The 16,834-nt window shown below is 42.1% G+C and overlaps 1 protein-coding gene across 7 annotated transcripts in view; it reads left to right on the forward strand.

The window, feature by feature from the left end:
• The window catches only part of LOC141166567 (uncharacterized), a 47,684-nt gene extending 37,561 nt beyond the window's left edge, over positions 1–10,123 (forward strand). For 6 of the 7 annotated variants that reach the window (XM_073653380.1, XM_073653379.1, XM_073653384.1 and 3 more), the window contains one exon: positions 6,347–10,123. In XM_073653380.1, coding sequence (XP_073509481.1) covers positions 6,347–6,936 — 590 coding nt within the window. In that variant the 3' untranslated portion in view covers positions 6,937–10,123. The remainder of the gene's footprint in view (positions 1–6,346) is intronic. The other variant, XM_073653385.1, reaches the window with a different exon arrangement.
• The last annotated feature ends 6,711 nt before the right edge of the window (positions 10,124–16,834 follow it).

A 16,834-nucleotide genomic window follows, 5' to 3' on the forward strand; every position in this document is an offset into this window, starting at 1 on the left:
CTGCCTCCTAGGGTCCCAGCCACCTTTACCTCCTCAACCATTTCCTCCCTGTCTATAAGGATTAGATCCAAAGTAGCAGATCCCCTTGTTTTCTCCCCTACCTTTTGGAAGATAAAGTTGTCAGCAAGAGAGGATAAGAATTTGCTTGACCTGTTAGTTTTACTTGAGAGAGATTCCCAACAAATGTCTGGATAGTTGAAATCTCCCATGACCACTACGTCATATTTTTTTGAGAACTTGGTCATTTGGTACATAAAGAGTTCATCCATATCTTCAGCTTGCCCAGGTGGCCTGTAGTAAATGCCTACAATGGTGTCCTTTCCGTTGTTCTCTCCTTGTATTCTTACCCAAACAGTTTCCACAGAACTCCCAGTCTCTGTGCAGATATATGCTTTTCTAACATACAATGCGACACCTCCTCCTCGTTTATCAAGTCTGTTTCTTGCAAATAAGTTGTATCCTTTTAGCCTTTTATTCCAATCATGTGTATCGTCCCACCAAGTTTCAGTGATTCCAATGACATCATATTTCTTTTCCTGCGTTAGTAGTTCCAATTCTCATTGTTTGTTGCCCATGCTTTGTGCATTTGTATAAAAACATTTTAGTTTGTGATTGGTTTCTCTTCCTCCCATATTTTTATTATTTAGATTTTTTTGTCTTTGTTATTCTTTTCCACTTCCAGTAGCAGAGATCTCAATAGTATTTGTCAGCTGTATGGCTTTTTCTGGCCTTTTGCTTCCCTTCCCACATTGTTCTAGTTTAAAGCTCTCCTGATGAGTGTAGCAAGGCGACTTCCAAATACATGTTTTCCAGTCTTCGTAAGGTGCACCCCATCTCTAGCAAGTAGTCCATCGTATAGGTAATTCATTCCGTGATCCAGAAATCCAAATCCTTGTTGACGGCACCATCGACGTAGCCAGTTGTTCACCTGTAGAATCTTATTCCACCTCATTGTTCCATGGCCATCCACTGGGAGGATGGATGAGAAGACCACCTGCACTCCCAATTCTTTCACTTTCTTGCCTAAGTCTTCAAAGTCACTGCAGATGGTTTCCAGGTCCTTTCTTGCGGTGTCATTTGTCCCTACATGTATTAGCAGGAATGGGTAGTGATCTGTAGGTCTGAAGAGTCTTGATATCCTGTCAGACACATCTTTAATTTTTGCTCCTGGAAGACAGCACATTTCTCTTGAGGTTATGTCTGGTCTGCAGATAGCGGCCTCTGTTCCTCTTAGCAGGGAATCCCCCATGACCACCACTCTCCGTTTTTTCTTCACAACATTCTTCTTTCTCCATCCAGGAGGATTCTGAGGGCTTACAAGGTTATTCATTGCTGGCAAAGTCTTATCTTGCTGTATTTCTTCATGGTTCTCCTGCGAGAGAGCCTGGTACTGGTTCCTGAGCAGTATGGGTGCTGACTGCCTCTCGATCCTCCTGCTTCTCTGGGTCACATGCTTCCATTCCTCTGTTTCGTCAGGTGCAGTTCGAATTTCTTCTCTTTCTGAATCATGAAGAGATAATTCTGCTCTGTCTAAGAACTCTTCACCTTCCTTAATGATTTTCAAGGTAGTTAACCTCTCTTCTAGATTTCGCAACTTTTCCTCCAACAGGGACACAAGCTTGCATTTCTGGCATGTGAAGTTTGGCTTTTCCACTGGCAAGTCTGTGAACATGTAGCAGGATATGCAGCTCACCAAATGGCTCCTGGACTCTTCCATGTTCTTACTGTTAATGTTCTGAAAACAGTGAAAAAAGCTTCAAAATGCGCGCGCCTCCCGGCGCGCGGTTTACCGATGTCCTCTTTTCAGCTCCAACAGCCAAAATCCAGTGTTCTTTGAGCTCACGGAGACTCTTCACTTACCCCAAAATGCAGTGGGAATATGCAAATTATCTCCTCAGGACTCCTCCCCTGGTTATGTTCACTCTTTTTTCTGCCATTTTTTTGAGAGGAAAATGCAGGAAAAAAGCACAAAAGACGCACGCAAAGAAAATGGTACTATTGTTTTCAATGGAAATATGACTTGCTATTATATTATATTTGACAAATTCTGAGCATCTTTTGTATGCTTCAGGCTTTCATAGATGCCAAACTTTTACAAAGGTGACATTTAGGCTGCGGTAATACGTGCCCCATTGTCCCCAATGATAATCCGCATGTGCTGTGCACATGCTGCGGAAATTTTCTCTGCAGATTATCATTGCGGAAAAATCCGCAGCATGTCCATTAATTTTGCGGACACGCAGCGTAATCACCGCCACTGACTTGCATTGGACCGCGTGACATCCGCATCACTGCATCTGCACATGCGGATATCACACGGTTCAATGTGCGGATGGTACCCGGGTCTGGAGGAGAGGAAACTCTCCTCCAGACCTGGGTACCATAGAAACTGTAAAAAAAAGAATTTAAAATAAAAAATAAAGTTTATACTTACCTTCTGATGTCCTCCCGGTGTTTTCTCCCCTCCATCTGGTCTGCTGTATGGGTCACGGTGTTGTGAAGGACCTGACATGACGTCATTGAGTCATGTGACCTGACACATGACTCAATGATGTCACCGCAGGTCCTTCACAACACCGCGAGCCGCCGAAGACAACGGACGGAGCAGAGAAAACACCGGGAGGACATCAGAAGGTGAGTATAATCTTTATTTTTTACCATTCTTATTCTTTTTTTTTTTTAAACTAACTTGGTCACACTACTATAAATCCATGCCGGTTGCATGGATTTATATAGTGTGAACAAGTTGTGAAGCACTTTTCCAAGTGATGCTAAAATCGCTTGCAAAGCGCTTGATAACCCGCATGCAGAAATGCATGTGAAGAACGCTTGACAAACGCTTCTACCTGGCAGGAAAACGCATGAAAAATCCGCATGCGTTTTTCCTGCCAGGGAGAAGCGGAAAAAATATGCAGCATTTCTGCATCGTGGGCACTTAGCCTTACATTCTCAACCAGGAAGATGGTACATACTGCGCAATACAAGTCAATGGGAAGACTGAAAGCTTGCCTGGGCGTCTTTTTGAGCATTTTGGCGGTGTTTCTGTTTAAAAAGAAAACTGACAGTGTCTTTTTCATTGTTTAATGGAATTTAAAAAAAAAAAACACTTTAGGGTTACAAAACTCCAGGAAAAAGTAGCGATTCCTGAAGCGTCTTCAGCTTTAAAACAGTCGCTTTTTGACAGCCAAGAAAAGACATAGTGTAAACATACCCTTAGGCAACATTCCCATGATGAGCTTTTGATGCGGTTTTAATGTTGCGGATTTTCACTGCATAAAAAAATGCTTCAGATTTTCCCATAGATTTGCATTATGTGTGAAATTCTGCAGGTAAAAAACACACGAGTTTTAAGTGCGTTTCTGCTGCAGAAACGCATCAAAAACGCATGTGATCCGCACCTAAGTATGTCAATAAGGTTTTGACTGAGCCAACTACTAGGAGGTATCAAAAACAAAGCTGCTTTATTTAAATCGTGACCTATCAACTAGAGGTAAAAACGCACACAAAAACTCAAAAACGCAAGTAACCTAAATGAAATATGTGCAGAAAATCTGCAACATAAAAAACGCACAAAAGCTCATCGTAGGAACATAGTCTAAGGGCTCGCTCACATGAGAGTATAACACAGCAGAGTGCTATGCGATAAAACGTCACATAGCACTTGGCACAGCGTTATACTATGGGGCAGATCAGATCTGCGATTATTTTATGATGCCGATTCGGCATTAGTAAACAATTGCTGCATGCTGCGAGTACATCTGAGAATCGGATCACGCTCGCCCATAGAAGTGTATGGGTGCGTGGGAAACATCGGACTGCACTTGGATGTCATCCGACTGCAGTCTGATTACTGTAGATGCCGGCAATGGCGAATATGGAGAAATTACTTTCTCCGTATACTCCGCACCTGTGCTGCGGTTCTCTCATGCGAACGAATTGGAGCACAGTGCACTGACACTCGACTCAAGCTCGCAGCAGAGCAGGAGCCGAGTGTCATTAGCATGTCACATATCACTTTTGTAATCACTGCAGAAACTGAAGTTTAGTGAAATATGCTGATAGGATGGTCTGTGCACCCTGGATGTGGCTAAGAGGCTCAGCCGCATTTTGCCCTCTTAATTTGGCATGCACCCGCCTCCCTAACTGGTGATTTTGACAGCTCTGACTTACCTGAGTTCTCTCTGCAGACAGTGCTCACTCCAGGCAAGCCTGGGCTTTCAATCGTTGGAGAGGGAGGTGGGGCATGCAAAACCAGTGTGCGGAATGAAGCCAGTCTCTTGGCCACACTCAGGGTGCACAGAGCATCCTAATTGGCATATTTGATTAGACTTCAGTTTTCACAGAACACAGGCAACAATTAGAACACTAAGTGTATGGTCACATAACCATAAATTCTCTTATCTGAGAGAATTGGGTTGAATATGCAAATGCCACTCTGATCAAACTCTGAGTGTGATCATAGTGTGGTCCGATTCTCTCGGATGAGGAGAAGATGAAGAAAAAAATTTCTGATGTAAAACACTGACCAAATACTGAACGTGTGAATGTGGCCTATCCTCGAATTCATATTGAAAACAACCAGTCTGTATCCATAGTCTCTTTCCTACATACCGTACTTTTGTTTTACTTATAATAACAAAAAAAAAACTTTTATTTTCGTGTGATTTTCAATACGCTTTTACATCGGCAGACAAAAAAAGCCACCAAAATGTCATTGTTAACAGTGCGTTTCATATTTTCTTATAGACTTTTATGTAACATTTGTCCACCATGTGTTTTTGGATAATAAAAAAATATAATGAAAATTGCAGCAATTTAAGGAAAATTCTGTGTGAATCCACCCTATGGCTATGTTCCCACATGTTGGGTGTTTTTTACGTCAGAAACCTGATCTCTGGCAGGAAATCAACTGCGTCAAAAACGCAGGTTTGGCTGCTTTTTTTTATGCTTTTTTCAGTTTTTTTTTCACTGTCCTGTGGAAAAAAAGAACACCATTCTATTTTGCCATCAAAAGCAGAAAAAAATTTACCTGCGTTTTTTGGTGCGTTTTTTCAGCCTTTTTTTTCACCACCCATTACTTCCTATGGGTGAAAAAACGCTGAAAAAACACTGAAAGAAGTGACATGCTCTATTTTCCAAAAACCCAACCAAAGCACTAAATAGGCTGCAAAAAAAAAACAAGATGTGTGAACAGAGAATCCTTGTTTTTTTTTTACTTTGCTGGTACTGCAAAACCCAACTGAAAATTTTCATAAAAATCTGCAGCAAAATACGCTGAAAAACCCACCGTGTGTGAACATAGCCTAAGGGAAATTTGTGATGCAATTTTATTTAATTTTTAATTCAAAGCAAGAAGCGGATTCAAAATGAATAAGAAATGTAAAGATATTTTCCTTCCTTCTGGATCCATATCTGGCTTTGTTGAAAAAAAAATGCACCAAAAACAGATGTGGCAATTTAAAAAAAAAAAAAAAAAAAAAACGTATGTGAAACCATCCAAAGGGTATCTGTAAACGGAGTCATTTTGCTGAGTTTCCGGTGCAGAAATTCCAAGTTTTTGAGAAGGATTTTGGAGTGTTTTAAAAATTAATCAAAAAGACTCTGTGTGAACACACCCTTAGGCTATGTTCGCATGCAGTGTTTTTTTGTTGTGTTTTTAATGCAAATTAAAAGCTGCACTTTTACAGTACCAGCAAAAGCTGAGATTTCAGCAAAAGCTGAGATTTCAGAAATCTCATGCACACACTTGTTTTTTTTTCTTCCTGACTGAATTTGAAAACTGCAGCATTTTTACATTGTTTTTTTTTCACCCATAGAAAGCTATGATAAAGTAAGATAAATGTTGCAAAAAAAAAAAAAAGTTTTTGCATTGTTTGCACTGCGTTTTGTAACTGGTTTTCGTCAATAAAACTAACTTTATTAAACATGTACCCTAAGACAAATCACACATGTGATCTGCACCCAAAACAATGCTACAAAAAACACAGCAAAAATGCAAAACGAGCATTTTGAACGCAGCAAAAATGCTGCATGTGAACAAAGCCATATGGTGTTTTCACACACCATTCTAGGAAAACTGCTACATTTTTCTCCTGTGATATATTAGCTGTAAGGGCCAGTTCTGTCGGCCCTACTAAAACTCGGGCAAGTCATGGCCGCAAATTGTAGAAGCGACAAGTTGCATGTGCAGGGAGATCTTTTCTGAGGTCTTTTTTTCACTTGCGGTTTTGGTAAAGAAAAACGTAGCTTCTTCTTTTCACCTGAATAGAAATGAGCTGCATTCACAAATATTATTATATATTTTTTTATCTATTCAGATATTCACAGATTTCTATATTATTCCCAGCAGATGGATATAACATCAGGAATAACCCGGAAGACCAACCTGTTTTATCTCTAGATTGTAAGATGGAAGATGATCCCGGAGAAAGTTCTAATTTTGCTAATATACATCCAGTCCTTCAAGACGCTAATACAAATAGTGATCCTTCTTATTGTAAGGACCGTTCTACCGATCAGTGTGACACTGCTGTGTGTAGTGAGGCTCCTGAAAGAGAGAAAATCTTCCCCAGTCTGGAGTGTGATCAATTCACTCAGGACTCCGAACTTTTGGCACATCACAGAAATCACACAGGTGGAAAACCGTTTTCATGTTCTTACTGTGGGAAGAGTTTTACTGCAAAATCCAACCTTATTCAGCATGAGAGAATCCACTCGGATGAGAAACGCTTTATATGCTCAGTCTGCGGCAGAGGCTTTACACGAAAAGCCGATCTGATCAAACACCTGCGAATTCACACAGGAGAGAAGCCTTTTCATTGTATTGAATGCGGGAAATGCTTTACCCAGAATTCAGCTCTTTTAAGACATAAAAGATGTTCACATGGAGACAAAACCCTGTGCACGTTCAGAATGTGGAACATGCTTTACACATAGTCCTGTACTTAAAGGCTACCTGTTGGTAAGAATATGCCTGGATCTTGAGGTATTGTAGGATAGAGCAGGGTAACACATTTCTAAGGATACCTGTTTTGTCGTCATCTGGTGCTCTGTTGTGCTGAAATTCATGATTTATTAATATGCAAATTAGACCCACAAGTGCACTGCTAAGCGTATATGAGCACTTGCAGTCTTGGTCTCCTCTTCTGCCCACTGGCATTGCCCCCGCTTATTGATTCACAGTGGAGACCGAAACACTCCTGCACGACGTCACACCTCCTCTCCACAGTCAATCAAGAAGCAGGTTTGGCACTAGCGGGACGAAGCGATGAGGAGCTGAGAACTGCAAGTGCACAGATACGCCCACCAGTGCACTTGTGTGTCCAATTTTCAATATCAATACAATTTCCAATCCTTGGAAATGTTGAACCTAGCTCATCCTGCTGAGACTCCAGTCCGAGGTGCATTCATTCTAACAAGTTCCCTTTAATAAGCATCAGAAGACTCACTACTGGGAAGAACGTGGACCACACGTCGCATGTATTAACTGTGGCAATTGTGTGGCACAGGAATAAATACTGTGTATAGAATTAGTTAGAAATGTAATACATTGGGCTAGATTTGCCATTAGAAACCAGCAGGCCACTGCTCTCACTTACCAAGTGGTCTTCTAACAGCAAGAGCAGAAATTTGACTGGTTAAAAGTGGCAACCACTCCAACTTTTTTTTTTTTTTCTTGTTTTGCACTAGTATAGATGAAAAGCCTAAACAGGCAGTCGAGGTAGACACAGGTGCTGTTCATAAATGTACTTTGATTCATGCCTTTTCAGAACTCCCATAAAAGTGAATTGTCACCACTACATTCACAGCAACGCAAGACGGGACCCTCTTGTAGACGAAAGTACGAGTCTCATCTCTGGGAAACACAATTATCAGTCAGTTATGGCATATCCTACAAACAAGCCATAAATATCTGAGATAGGAATACCACTTTAAGGTTAGAGCTACACGATTCTGGACAGGAAACAGACATTTTGAAACAAGTCACACGAACCAAACCTTTCTGCGACTTGCTGTTGGTTGGGTATTTTAAAACTTCAATTTTGCTGCAAACAAATTATCAAAACTCAGAAGGGTTGTGTATAAGTTAATTGCAACCTGTATTGGTCCCTGTGGTGAAAAATTTATATGCAACCAAAACATCCAATATTTTTGTATTTTTTTTGTGTGAAAATGTGGTTGACAACGTGTTATCAGTGGATGCGTTGTTCCAATTCATAGTTTGACTCTTCATGTTGTGGAACTAGCATCACCGAGCAGTCCCAGCCCTAAGGCCAACATATACAGTAGACTAAGGTTGACCAATAACAACAGGATAGGCCAACGAGCTGCCACCCATTACCTTGTGTGGGGCCTTTAAACTCCTTGAGGTGCAAGAGTAGGACCATTGTCTGGGACATTTAACTGCTAATAGTCCAGGATAATCATTGTGTTTTCAGATTTATCCAATTTTGTGCTTTTATTAGGAGGATAAAGTAGTTTTCTACTAATAATTATAATTTTGTTGGTGAGTACTTACTGGCCAGTATACATACATAAATGGTTGCTCCTGTTAGCCTCCGTGCCTTTCTGCTGTATCCTCACCAGTTTCCCATGACTGGGTGAGTACTAGATCATCTTCGTGTGCCTTCATCCCTTCAGTCCATGGCCATGGTTCCAGTGGAGGGCACATCACAGGATAACGTAACGAGAGATCAGCTGTCTCTGTCTCTATTTGATAAGGGCCCGTCCTTTTTGTCCACTTAGTTCCGCCTCTTGTACGGAAATGTTCAGTGCTTCCTCGCCTCCTTATGTCTGTATTGCAGTGTCCTCAATGGACCCCACCAAAACAGACCATAGCTCAATAAGAAGAGTTGGGAGGAGAAGACCTAGGCAGCTATGCAGAAGAGTTCCAGGTGCCTTTTTTGGGAAGGGGCAGTTTCAGCTGCGAGGATGGAGCAGAGGGAGTGGATTTTCCAGGGTTCAGAACAAGCGGTTATAGGACTGACAAGATGTGAATAATGTGACACACACCCCTTCCAGCAGACGAAGTAGATTAGGGAGCATTGTGATCACATGAAATGTGGGAAACTGGTCAGAACGGTGCAGAGTCCGATGGAAGTGACCATCCCCATGTTAAGACACTGGTCATTATTAGCCAACAAGATATTGATATTTAAAACATCCCCCAAACTGTTTATATGTGCATGTAGCGCTAGCGAAGACAAGTCTACCCTTTCCTTACCTAGCCAGTCCATTTCTCCATTACCAAGAAATCATTATTTGAAGTGACTGAAGTGCTTTGGGCATGAAAAAGCACTTCCCAAGCCTCTGTCATTCTAGCTCTATTCCTTAGCCAGCGCCACTTTCTCCTGCAAGACTGACTGCTCCTTCTCTGTGTGACTTCTAGCAAGAGAAGTCAGAGCTAGGCGGGTAGTAGAGCTGGGGACATAGAGGCTTGGGAAGTGCTTTGACACGCCCAAAGCACTTCATTTGCATATTAATTCAAACAATGATTTCTTAGCAACAGAGGAATGGATTGGGTAGCTGAAGGTGTGGATGAACTTGTCTTTCCTAGAACTATGTGCACAGTTTGCGGGTGAAATCCCGCTAACAGATTCCCTTTTGTTCTGAGTGAGCTTTTTATTAAATAAGAGTTGTCACTTCCATTAAATTAAACTCAACCATCCACAACATTTTTAATTAATCGTTGATTGAAACTATAATTTCATATAGTCCTATAATTTATTTCAGTGGTTAAGCAGCTTGGCTGTATTTACTAAACCTGAATAGTTCCTTTTCTTGGTACGGAGGGTCCATACAGGTTTCAATTCAATTGGCAATATGGATTTTTAGCTATTTATTTTCATAGACTTTTATGTGTATTTAAGTAGTATTTGAACAGAGTATTTTAATTCATTCAGTCTCTTTAGATAAACCTTTCAGTATGGCTGCTACTATCAGAAACACTGTTCTTACATGCAGCAGATCTCACACCACTGAATTAATTTAGAAGTGAAATAAAAGCTGATGAATGTGTCAATATAGCAAATTTAGTGCTTGAGCGTTAAATAGTGTTGTGTTTCTATATGGGAGACGTAAATGTTTCTATATTATTTTTTAATAAAACGTGTTTTTCATATTATGGAATAGTTTTAATGTCATGTTGGTGGCAAGAATCAAATATTTCTTTAAAGAAAAAAGTAATCTATTTTTTTCTACACCTACTGCCCTGAAGAATCATCTCACATGTATGGTGAACTTACCACTTCTGAAAAAATGAACTAATACACTGTATGGAAAAAGTAAAATAGAAAAATAAAACCTCAAATGCCACCAAACTTGATGAACCAAATAGGACCCTCTCTAGCTAAAACTAAACTATTTAAGGCTATGTGCCCACGATGCAGAAATGAAGCAGAAAATTTCTGCAGCATTTCTGCATCTCCCTGGCAAAAAAAGCGCATGCAGATTGTGCATGTGTTTTTCCTGCCAAATACATGCGGATTTGAAGTGTTATTCACATGCGTTTCTGCATGCGGATTGACAAGCGCTTTCCAGGCGATTTTAGCATCACTTGGAAAGTGCTTGACAACTAGGTCACACTATATAAATCCATGCAAACAGCATGGATTTATATAGTGTGACCGTAAAAGAATGTTTAAAAATAAAAAAATAAACCTATACTTACCTTCCGATGGCCCGGGGTGTGTAGCTGCGCTCCTTCCTGGCTGCCAGCTGATCGCGGGACACTGCATTGAAGGGCCTGCGGTCACATGACTGTGACGTCACCGCAGGTCCTTCAGTCTGCTGGCAAGCACAGGGAAGGAGACCGGGGGCCGTCGGAATGTGAATATAATCTTTATTTTTTATTTTATTCTTTTTTTTACAGGTACAATGGTACCCAGGTCTTCATGAGAGTCTTCTCTCCTCCAGAACTGGATACCATCCGCACATTGAAACGCATATAATCCGTGAGTACAAATGTACTGACACAGATTATGTGCGTCTCAATGCAAGTCAATGGCAGCGATTACGCAGCATGGGCATTGAAAGTGCGGAATTGCATAGGGGACCATGGCAGAAGGCTTACCATGCGTTTATCATGCGTTTACGCTGCAGAGATTTCCGCACCAAAAACGCATGAAATATGCATCGTGGGCACACAGCCTAAAGGGGTTGTCCAGTATTAGGACAACCCCTTCTTAAACTAAATGCTTGGCCCATAAAATAAATAACCTATACTCGCCTCCCGTGCCGGCTCTGTTCCACTAGCGTCGGCACTCGCAATCCCGGGGCTCTGGTGCGGTGGAATGACACATGGTGCTAGTACCCAATCTGCCTTGGAGTCACTGTCCACGCCTTCGTACGAAACTGAACATGAAGAGTAAATCAGATATCAGCTGCAGCCCGGACTTCCTCTTCATGTTCAAAACGTTGGGAGGTGGGGACAGTGATGCCAGCGCTAATTTGGCACTGGGCGCCACTTGTCATTCCACCGCACCAGAGCCCCAGGACCACCAGTGCCGACACCGCTGGAACAGCGCCAGCACCGGGGGTGAGTATAGTTTTTTTTTTAATTTATCAGGGCCAAACTTTTAGTATAACAAGGGGTTGTCCTAGTAGTGGACAACCCCTTTAAGGTTAAGTGCACACTGAGCGTTTTTGATGCGTTTTCACTGCGTTTTTTCTGCACGGAAGTGCACCAAAAACACTAGGTAATCCGTCTGCCAGCTAATGCAATGACAATCCTGATGTGCTGTGCACATGATGCCGAATTTTCCGCTCAGAATTGTCATTGCGTTAAAATACGCAGCATGTCCATTTTTTGTATAGTTTCTGCAGCCCAAAAAACCTCAAAGAATGGTACCCGGGTTGGGGAAGAAGACTACTTCTCCCATAATCTGACCGCCGCTCCCACTGATAACAGCGAGAACGGCGTGGCTGAGGGGGGCTGTAGTCTCCTCAGCCGAGCCGGAGCTGTGCACGGTGTAAAAAAAAAAAAAAAAAGTAAAAATTAGTATTAAAATAAAAACCCCTTTATCCTCACCTGTCCAGCGTCCCCCAATGTCCTGCCGTCCTCCTGATGTCCCCCGGCGACGCGATCATCCCAGCGACCAACGGTACACTGAGAGGAGCTCGCTTGCTCCCGTCAGTGTACATCGCTGCAGTGCCGGCTGAGGTCACGCGAGTTCATCAGCTGGAGATCAGCCGAGAGCTCCGGGACCTCCGGTTATGGCACCGGTGCTGTGTGGGAATACTCTCACAAATGTTCCCATACAGTACTGATGCAGTATGAGGTCACCAGAGCTGATCATCTGATCTTCAGCTGATGAACTCACATTATCTCAGCCTGCAGCAGAGCAATGTACACTGACAGGAGTCATTACACTCCTGTCAGTGTACAGTGCTATCTTCTACAGCAGTCACATCAGTGATTGATGTGGCTGCTGTAGAAGTGACCAGTATTGCCGAGGGACAATCTGGATTACGTTGTGACGGTGGACAGGTGAGGAATATGGTTGTTTTTTATTTTTTTTCAGGAGATCAGGGCGTCGGGGATTGAGAGCACAATAAAAAAAAAAATTAATTAAAACTGTGTGTCATTTTATTTCAACAAAAAACTTTATTCTGGCCGTGTCTTTATTGAAAAAGCGTCAAATACTTTACTACGGGCTTAGTAATGGGGGCGTCTTATAGACGCCCTCCATTACTAACCTGGGCTTCATGTCAGCCGCCAATACAAGGCTGATGTGAACCCCAACGCCATTTCCCCACTCGCCACCGCTACGCGGCAGTGGGAGGAGCGGAGGCTAAGCGCCAGATTTGGCGCATCTTATGGATGCGCCATTTCTGGGACTGCTGAGGGGTGATATTATTAGCCGTGGAGGTGGCTAGTATCCATGGCCCCTTCCCTGGCTATTAATATCAACCCGCAGCTATCTGTTTAGCCTTTTCTGGTTAGATTTTATAAGGGGACCCTACGTCAATTTTTTTTCTGGGGTCCCCCTGCAGTCTAGCCCGTAAAGGCTAAGCAAACAGCTGTGAGCTGTTATTAATAGTCAGGAAACATTTTTGGCTAATGGCCCCTTCCCCATCTACTAATATCAGCTCCCAGCAGTCGGCTTTCCCTCTGCTGGTTATAAAAGTGACGCGGGAACCCACGCCATTTTTTATTTTTAAGGCTATGTGCCTACGATCTGAACGTAGCAGTACTTTGGGTGCAGCATATTTTTGCTGCGTCCAAAACACTGCGTTCTATTGAACGCAAGTAAATCCACATGTATTCACTTAACCATTCGGATTTACCACATTCAATACTGTCTAGTGGTCAAATTTCTGTTACGGAGACTAGTGACTCCGCAAGAGAATTTGACATGCTGCGGTCCTGAAAGACGCGCCGCATGTCAGTGTCTGCGGTTGATCCGCAGCCTCAGATGCACGCGTAGTGGACATGAGATTTCTAGAAATCCCATCCACTATGCTGTAACATCTGGACGCTGCGGGTTCAACGCTGTATAAACATGCAGCTTCAAACCTGCTGCGGCTCCGGACCGTGGCCAAGTACCCAACCTCACCCGCAGCATGTCAATTTCTATAGCGGACACGCTAGTCTCCGCTGCAGATTTTGACCGATTGAAGTGTCATATGCGGTGGATCCGCATGTATTGACAACAAAAGTGCGACATTAGAACACAGCGTTTAGGATGCAGCGAAAATACGCTGTGTCCAAAGCGCTGCTTGTTGCTGTTCGTGGGGACATAGTGGCTAACAAAACAGCTGTGAGCTGTTTATTAATAGCCAGGGAACATGTTTGCCTAATGGCACCTTCCTAGACTAAAAATAGCAGCTCTCAGCTGCCCCAGAAAAGAATTGAATGGAAATGCTAATGAGATTGGGTGTATGGGATTAGCGGACACCTAGCCCTTTTATTTGGTGATGAGAAGGTGTCAATCAGACCCTTTCATTATTAAAAGCTAGTTAAAGTAAAGTAAAGAGTTAAATAAACACACACACACACACAGCGTAAACACTTTATTTGAAATACAACAGACACATTCTTTAATCATTTAAATTAACCAATATACTCACCCCAGGTCTGACTGTAATCCAAGGGTTGAAGCGATGTCCCATGTTTCTTTTTTGAAATATCTTTATTTAGCTCCAAAAAGCATTCATTGATGCTAAAAAATGCATCAAAATCACGGCAAAAAGCATGTTTTTTCTGCAGTGTTTTTCCTGCCAAGAGATGCAGAAATGCTGCAGAAATTTCTGCAATCAACTCCTGAACATGTACACATAGCCTAAATATGACCCAGTCTGCAAGCTTTGCTTTGCTTTTTACTTACAGAGTTTGACTGGTTTGGAAAACTAATTTTTCTTCTATTTGTAAAATTAAAAAAGAAACTCAGTATAATAAAAAAGAATATCAGAAATGATAACAAGTACATAGAACACAATTATGACAATAAACCCTATAATGGTGAAATAAGCACTAAAGATTTGTAATGAAAAAAAACAGCACAGTTGACCATAAGATAACGGGTATAGGAAAGACCTGTAAGTCGGGTCGGCAGGAATTCAATTTGCCCATCCCCTTCCACCCCTCCCCCCAAGCACACATGCGATTTACACACTAAGTCACGTACCGACTAGCTGCTCTCCATAATTCTCTCAATGTTCAGTGAAAAACTGAGAGAAGCAGGAAGAGAAGCAAGTTGACATTGAGTATGAAAATCGCCATGTGATAACTGCTGGAACTAGCAAGCAGAGCTGAAGCCTGACTGTGAGTATATTACACGCTGTTAGGATTGGCATGCTACAGAGCTGCATTTTATAATTAAAGGGCTTGTCCAGGTTTGAGATAAAAATCTGCAGTCACTATAGGTGACTGCAGGGTTATGATTTCTCAAAGTGCATACATTGCAGAGTTTTAGGATTCTCCCTTGCCGATGGCAAGAGTGGACGGTCATGTGAGCACAAGTATGCGATTTGGATACTACTGGCCACATTCCAATTAGACATGTCTAGCCTCGCTCAATTCATTTTCATTGAGTGAGGATACGCATGTCTAGTCAGCACATGACCAAAAGTATGCAAATCACGTATTTATGGTTTTGTGACCTCACACTGTCACTGCTGGCACTAGAGAATCCTGACAGTGTGCAGTGCGCACTCTGAAAATTCAGAAGTCTGTAGTCACATAGAATGACTACAGCCTGATCACAAACTTGGACAATCCCTTTAATCTTTAATGCTCCTAACACAAATAAAAACACAGTAAAATATAACTTGTCAGATGGTACAACACTTTATGAAGATAGCAATGTATCGCGTAACCACCATCAGTACATGGTACATCAATTGTAATGTCAGGTCAGACCCATATACACGGTGTGCTGAATTATTAGGCAAATGAGTATTTTGATCACATGATACTTTTTATACATGTTGTCCTACTCCAAGCTGCATAGGCTTGAGAGCCAACTACCAATTAAGTAAATCTGGTGATGTGCATCTCTGTAATGAGGAGGGGTGTTGACCAATGACAAATAACACCCTATATAAGGTGTGCTTAATTATTAGGCAACTTCATTTCCTTTGGCAAAATGGGTCAGAAGAGGGATTTGACGGGCTCTGAAAAATCCAAAATTGTGAGATGTCTTTCAGAGGGATGCAGCAGTCTTGAAATTTCCAAACTTTTGAAGCGTGATCACCGAACAATCAAGCATTTCATGGCAAATCGCCAACAGGGTCGCAAGAAGCGTGTTGGCCAAAATAGGCGCAAAATAACTGCCCAAGAATAGAGGAAAATCAAGCGTGAAGCTGCCAAGATGCCATTCGCCACCAGTTTTGCCATATTTCAGAGCTGCAACGTTACTGAAGTATCAAAAAGCACAAGGTGTGCGATACTCAGGGACATGGCCAAGGTAAGGAAGGCTGAAAAACGACCACCTTTGAACAAGAAACATAAGATAAAACGTCAAGAATGGGCCAAGAAATATCTTAAGACTGATTTTTCAAAGGTTTTATAGACTGATGAAATGAGAGTGACTCTTGATGGGCCAGATGAATGGGCCAGAGGCTGGATCAGTAAAGGGCAGAGAGCTCCACTCCGACTCAGACGCCAGCAAGGTGGAGGTGGGGTACTGGTATGGGCTGGTATCATCAAAGATGAACTTGTGGAACCTTTTCGGGTTGAGGATGGAGTGAAGCTCAACTCCCAGACCTACTGCCAGTTTCTGGAAGACAACTTCTTCAAGCAGTGGTACAGGAAGAAGTCGGTATCGTTCAAGAAAAACATGATTTTCATGCAGGACAATGCTCCATCACATGCATCCAACTACTCCACAGCGTGGCTGGCCAGTGAAGGTCTAAAAGAAGAAAAAATAATGACATGGCCCCCTTGTTCACCTGATCTGAACCCCATAGAGAACCTGTGGTCCATCATAAAATGTGAGATCTACAGGGAGGGAAAACAGTACACCTCTCGGAACAGTGTCTGGGATGCTGTGATGGCTGCTACACGCAATGTTGATCGAAAACAGATCAAGCAACTGACAGAATCTATGGATGGAAGGCTGTTGAGTGTTATCATAAAGAAAGGTGGCTATATTGATCACTAATTTTTTTGGTTTTTGTTTTTGCATGTCAGAAATGTTTATCTCTAAAGTTTGTGCACTGATGTTGGTTTACCTGGTGAAAATAAACACGTGAGATGGAATTATATTTGGTTTTTATTAAGTTGCCTAATAATTCGGAACAGTAATAGTTACCTGCACAAACAGATATCCTCCTAAGATAGCCAAATCTAAAAAAAAAACACTCCAGCTTCCAAAAATATTAAGCTTGGATA

This window comes from Phyllobates terribilis, unplaced genomic scaffold (assembly GCF_046119375.1).
Source record: "Phyllobates terribilis strain yellow unplaced genomic scaffold, ASM4611937v1 Scaffold_11__3_contigs__length_659146591, whole genome shotgun sequence".
NCBI lineage: Eukaryota > Metazoa > Chordata > Amphibia > Anura > Dendrobatidae > Phyllobates > Phyllobates terribilis.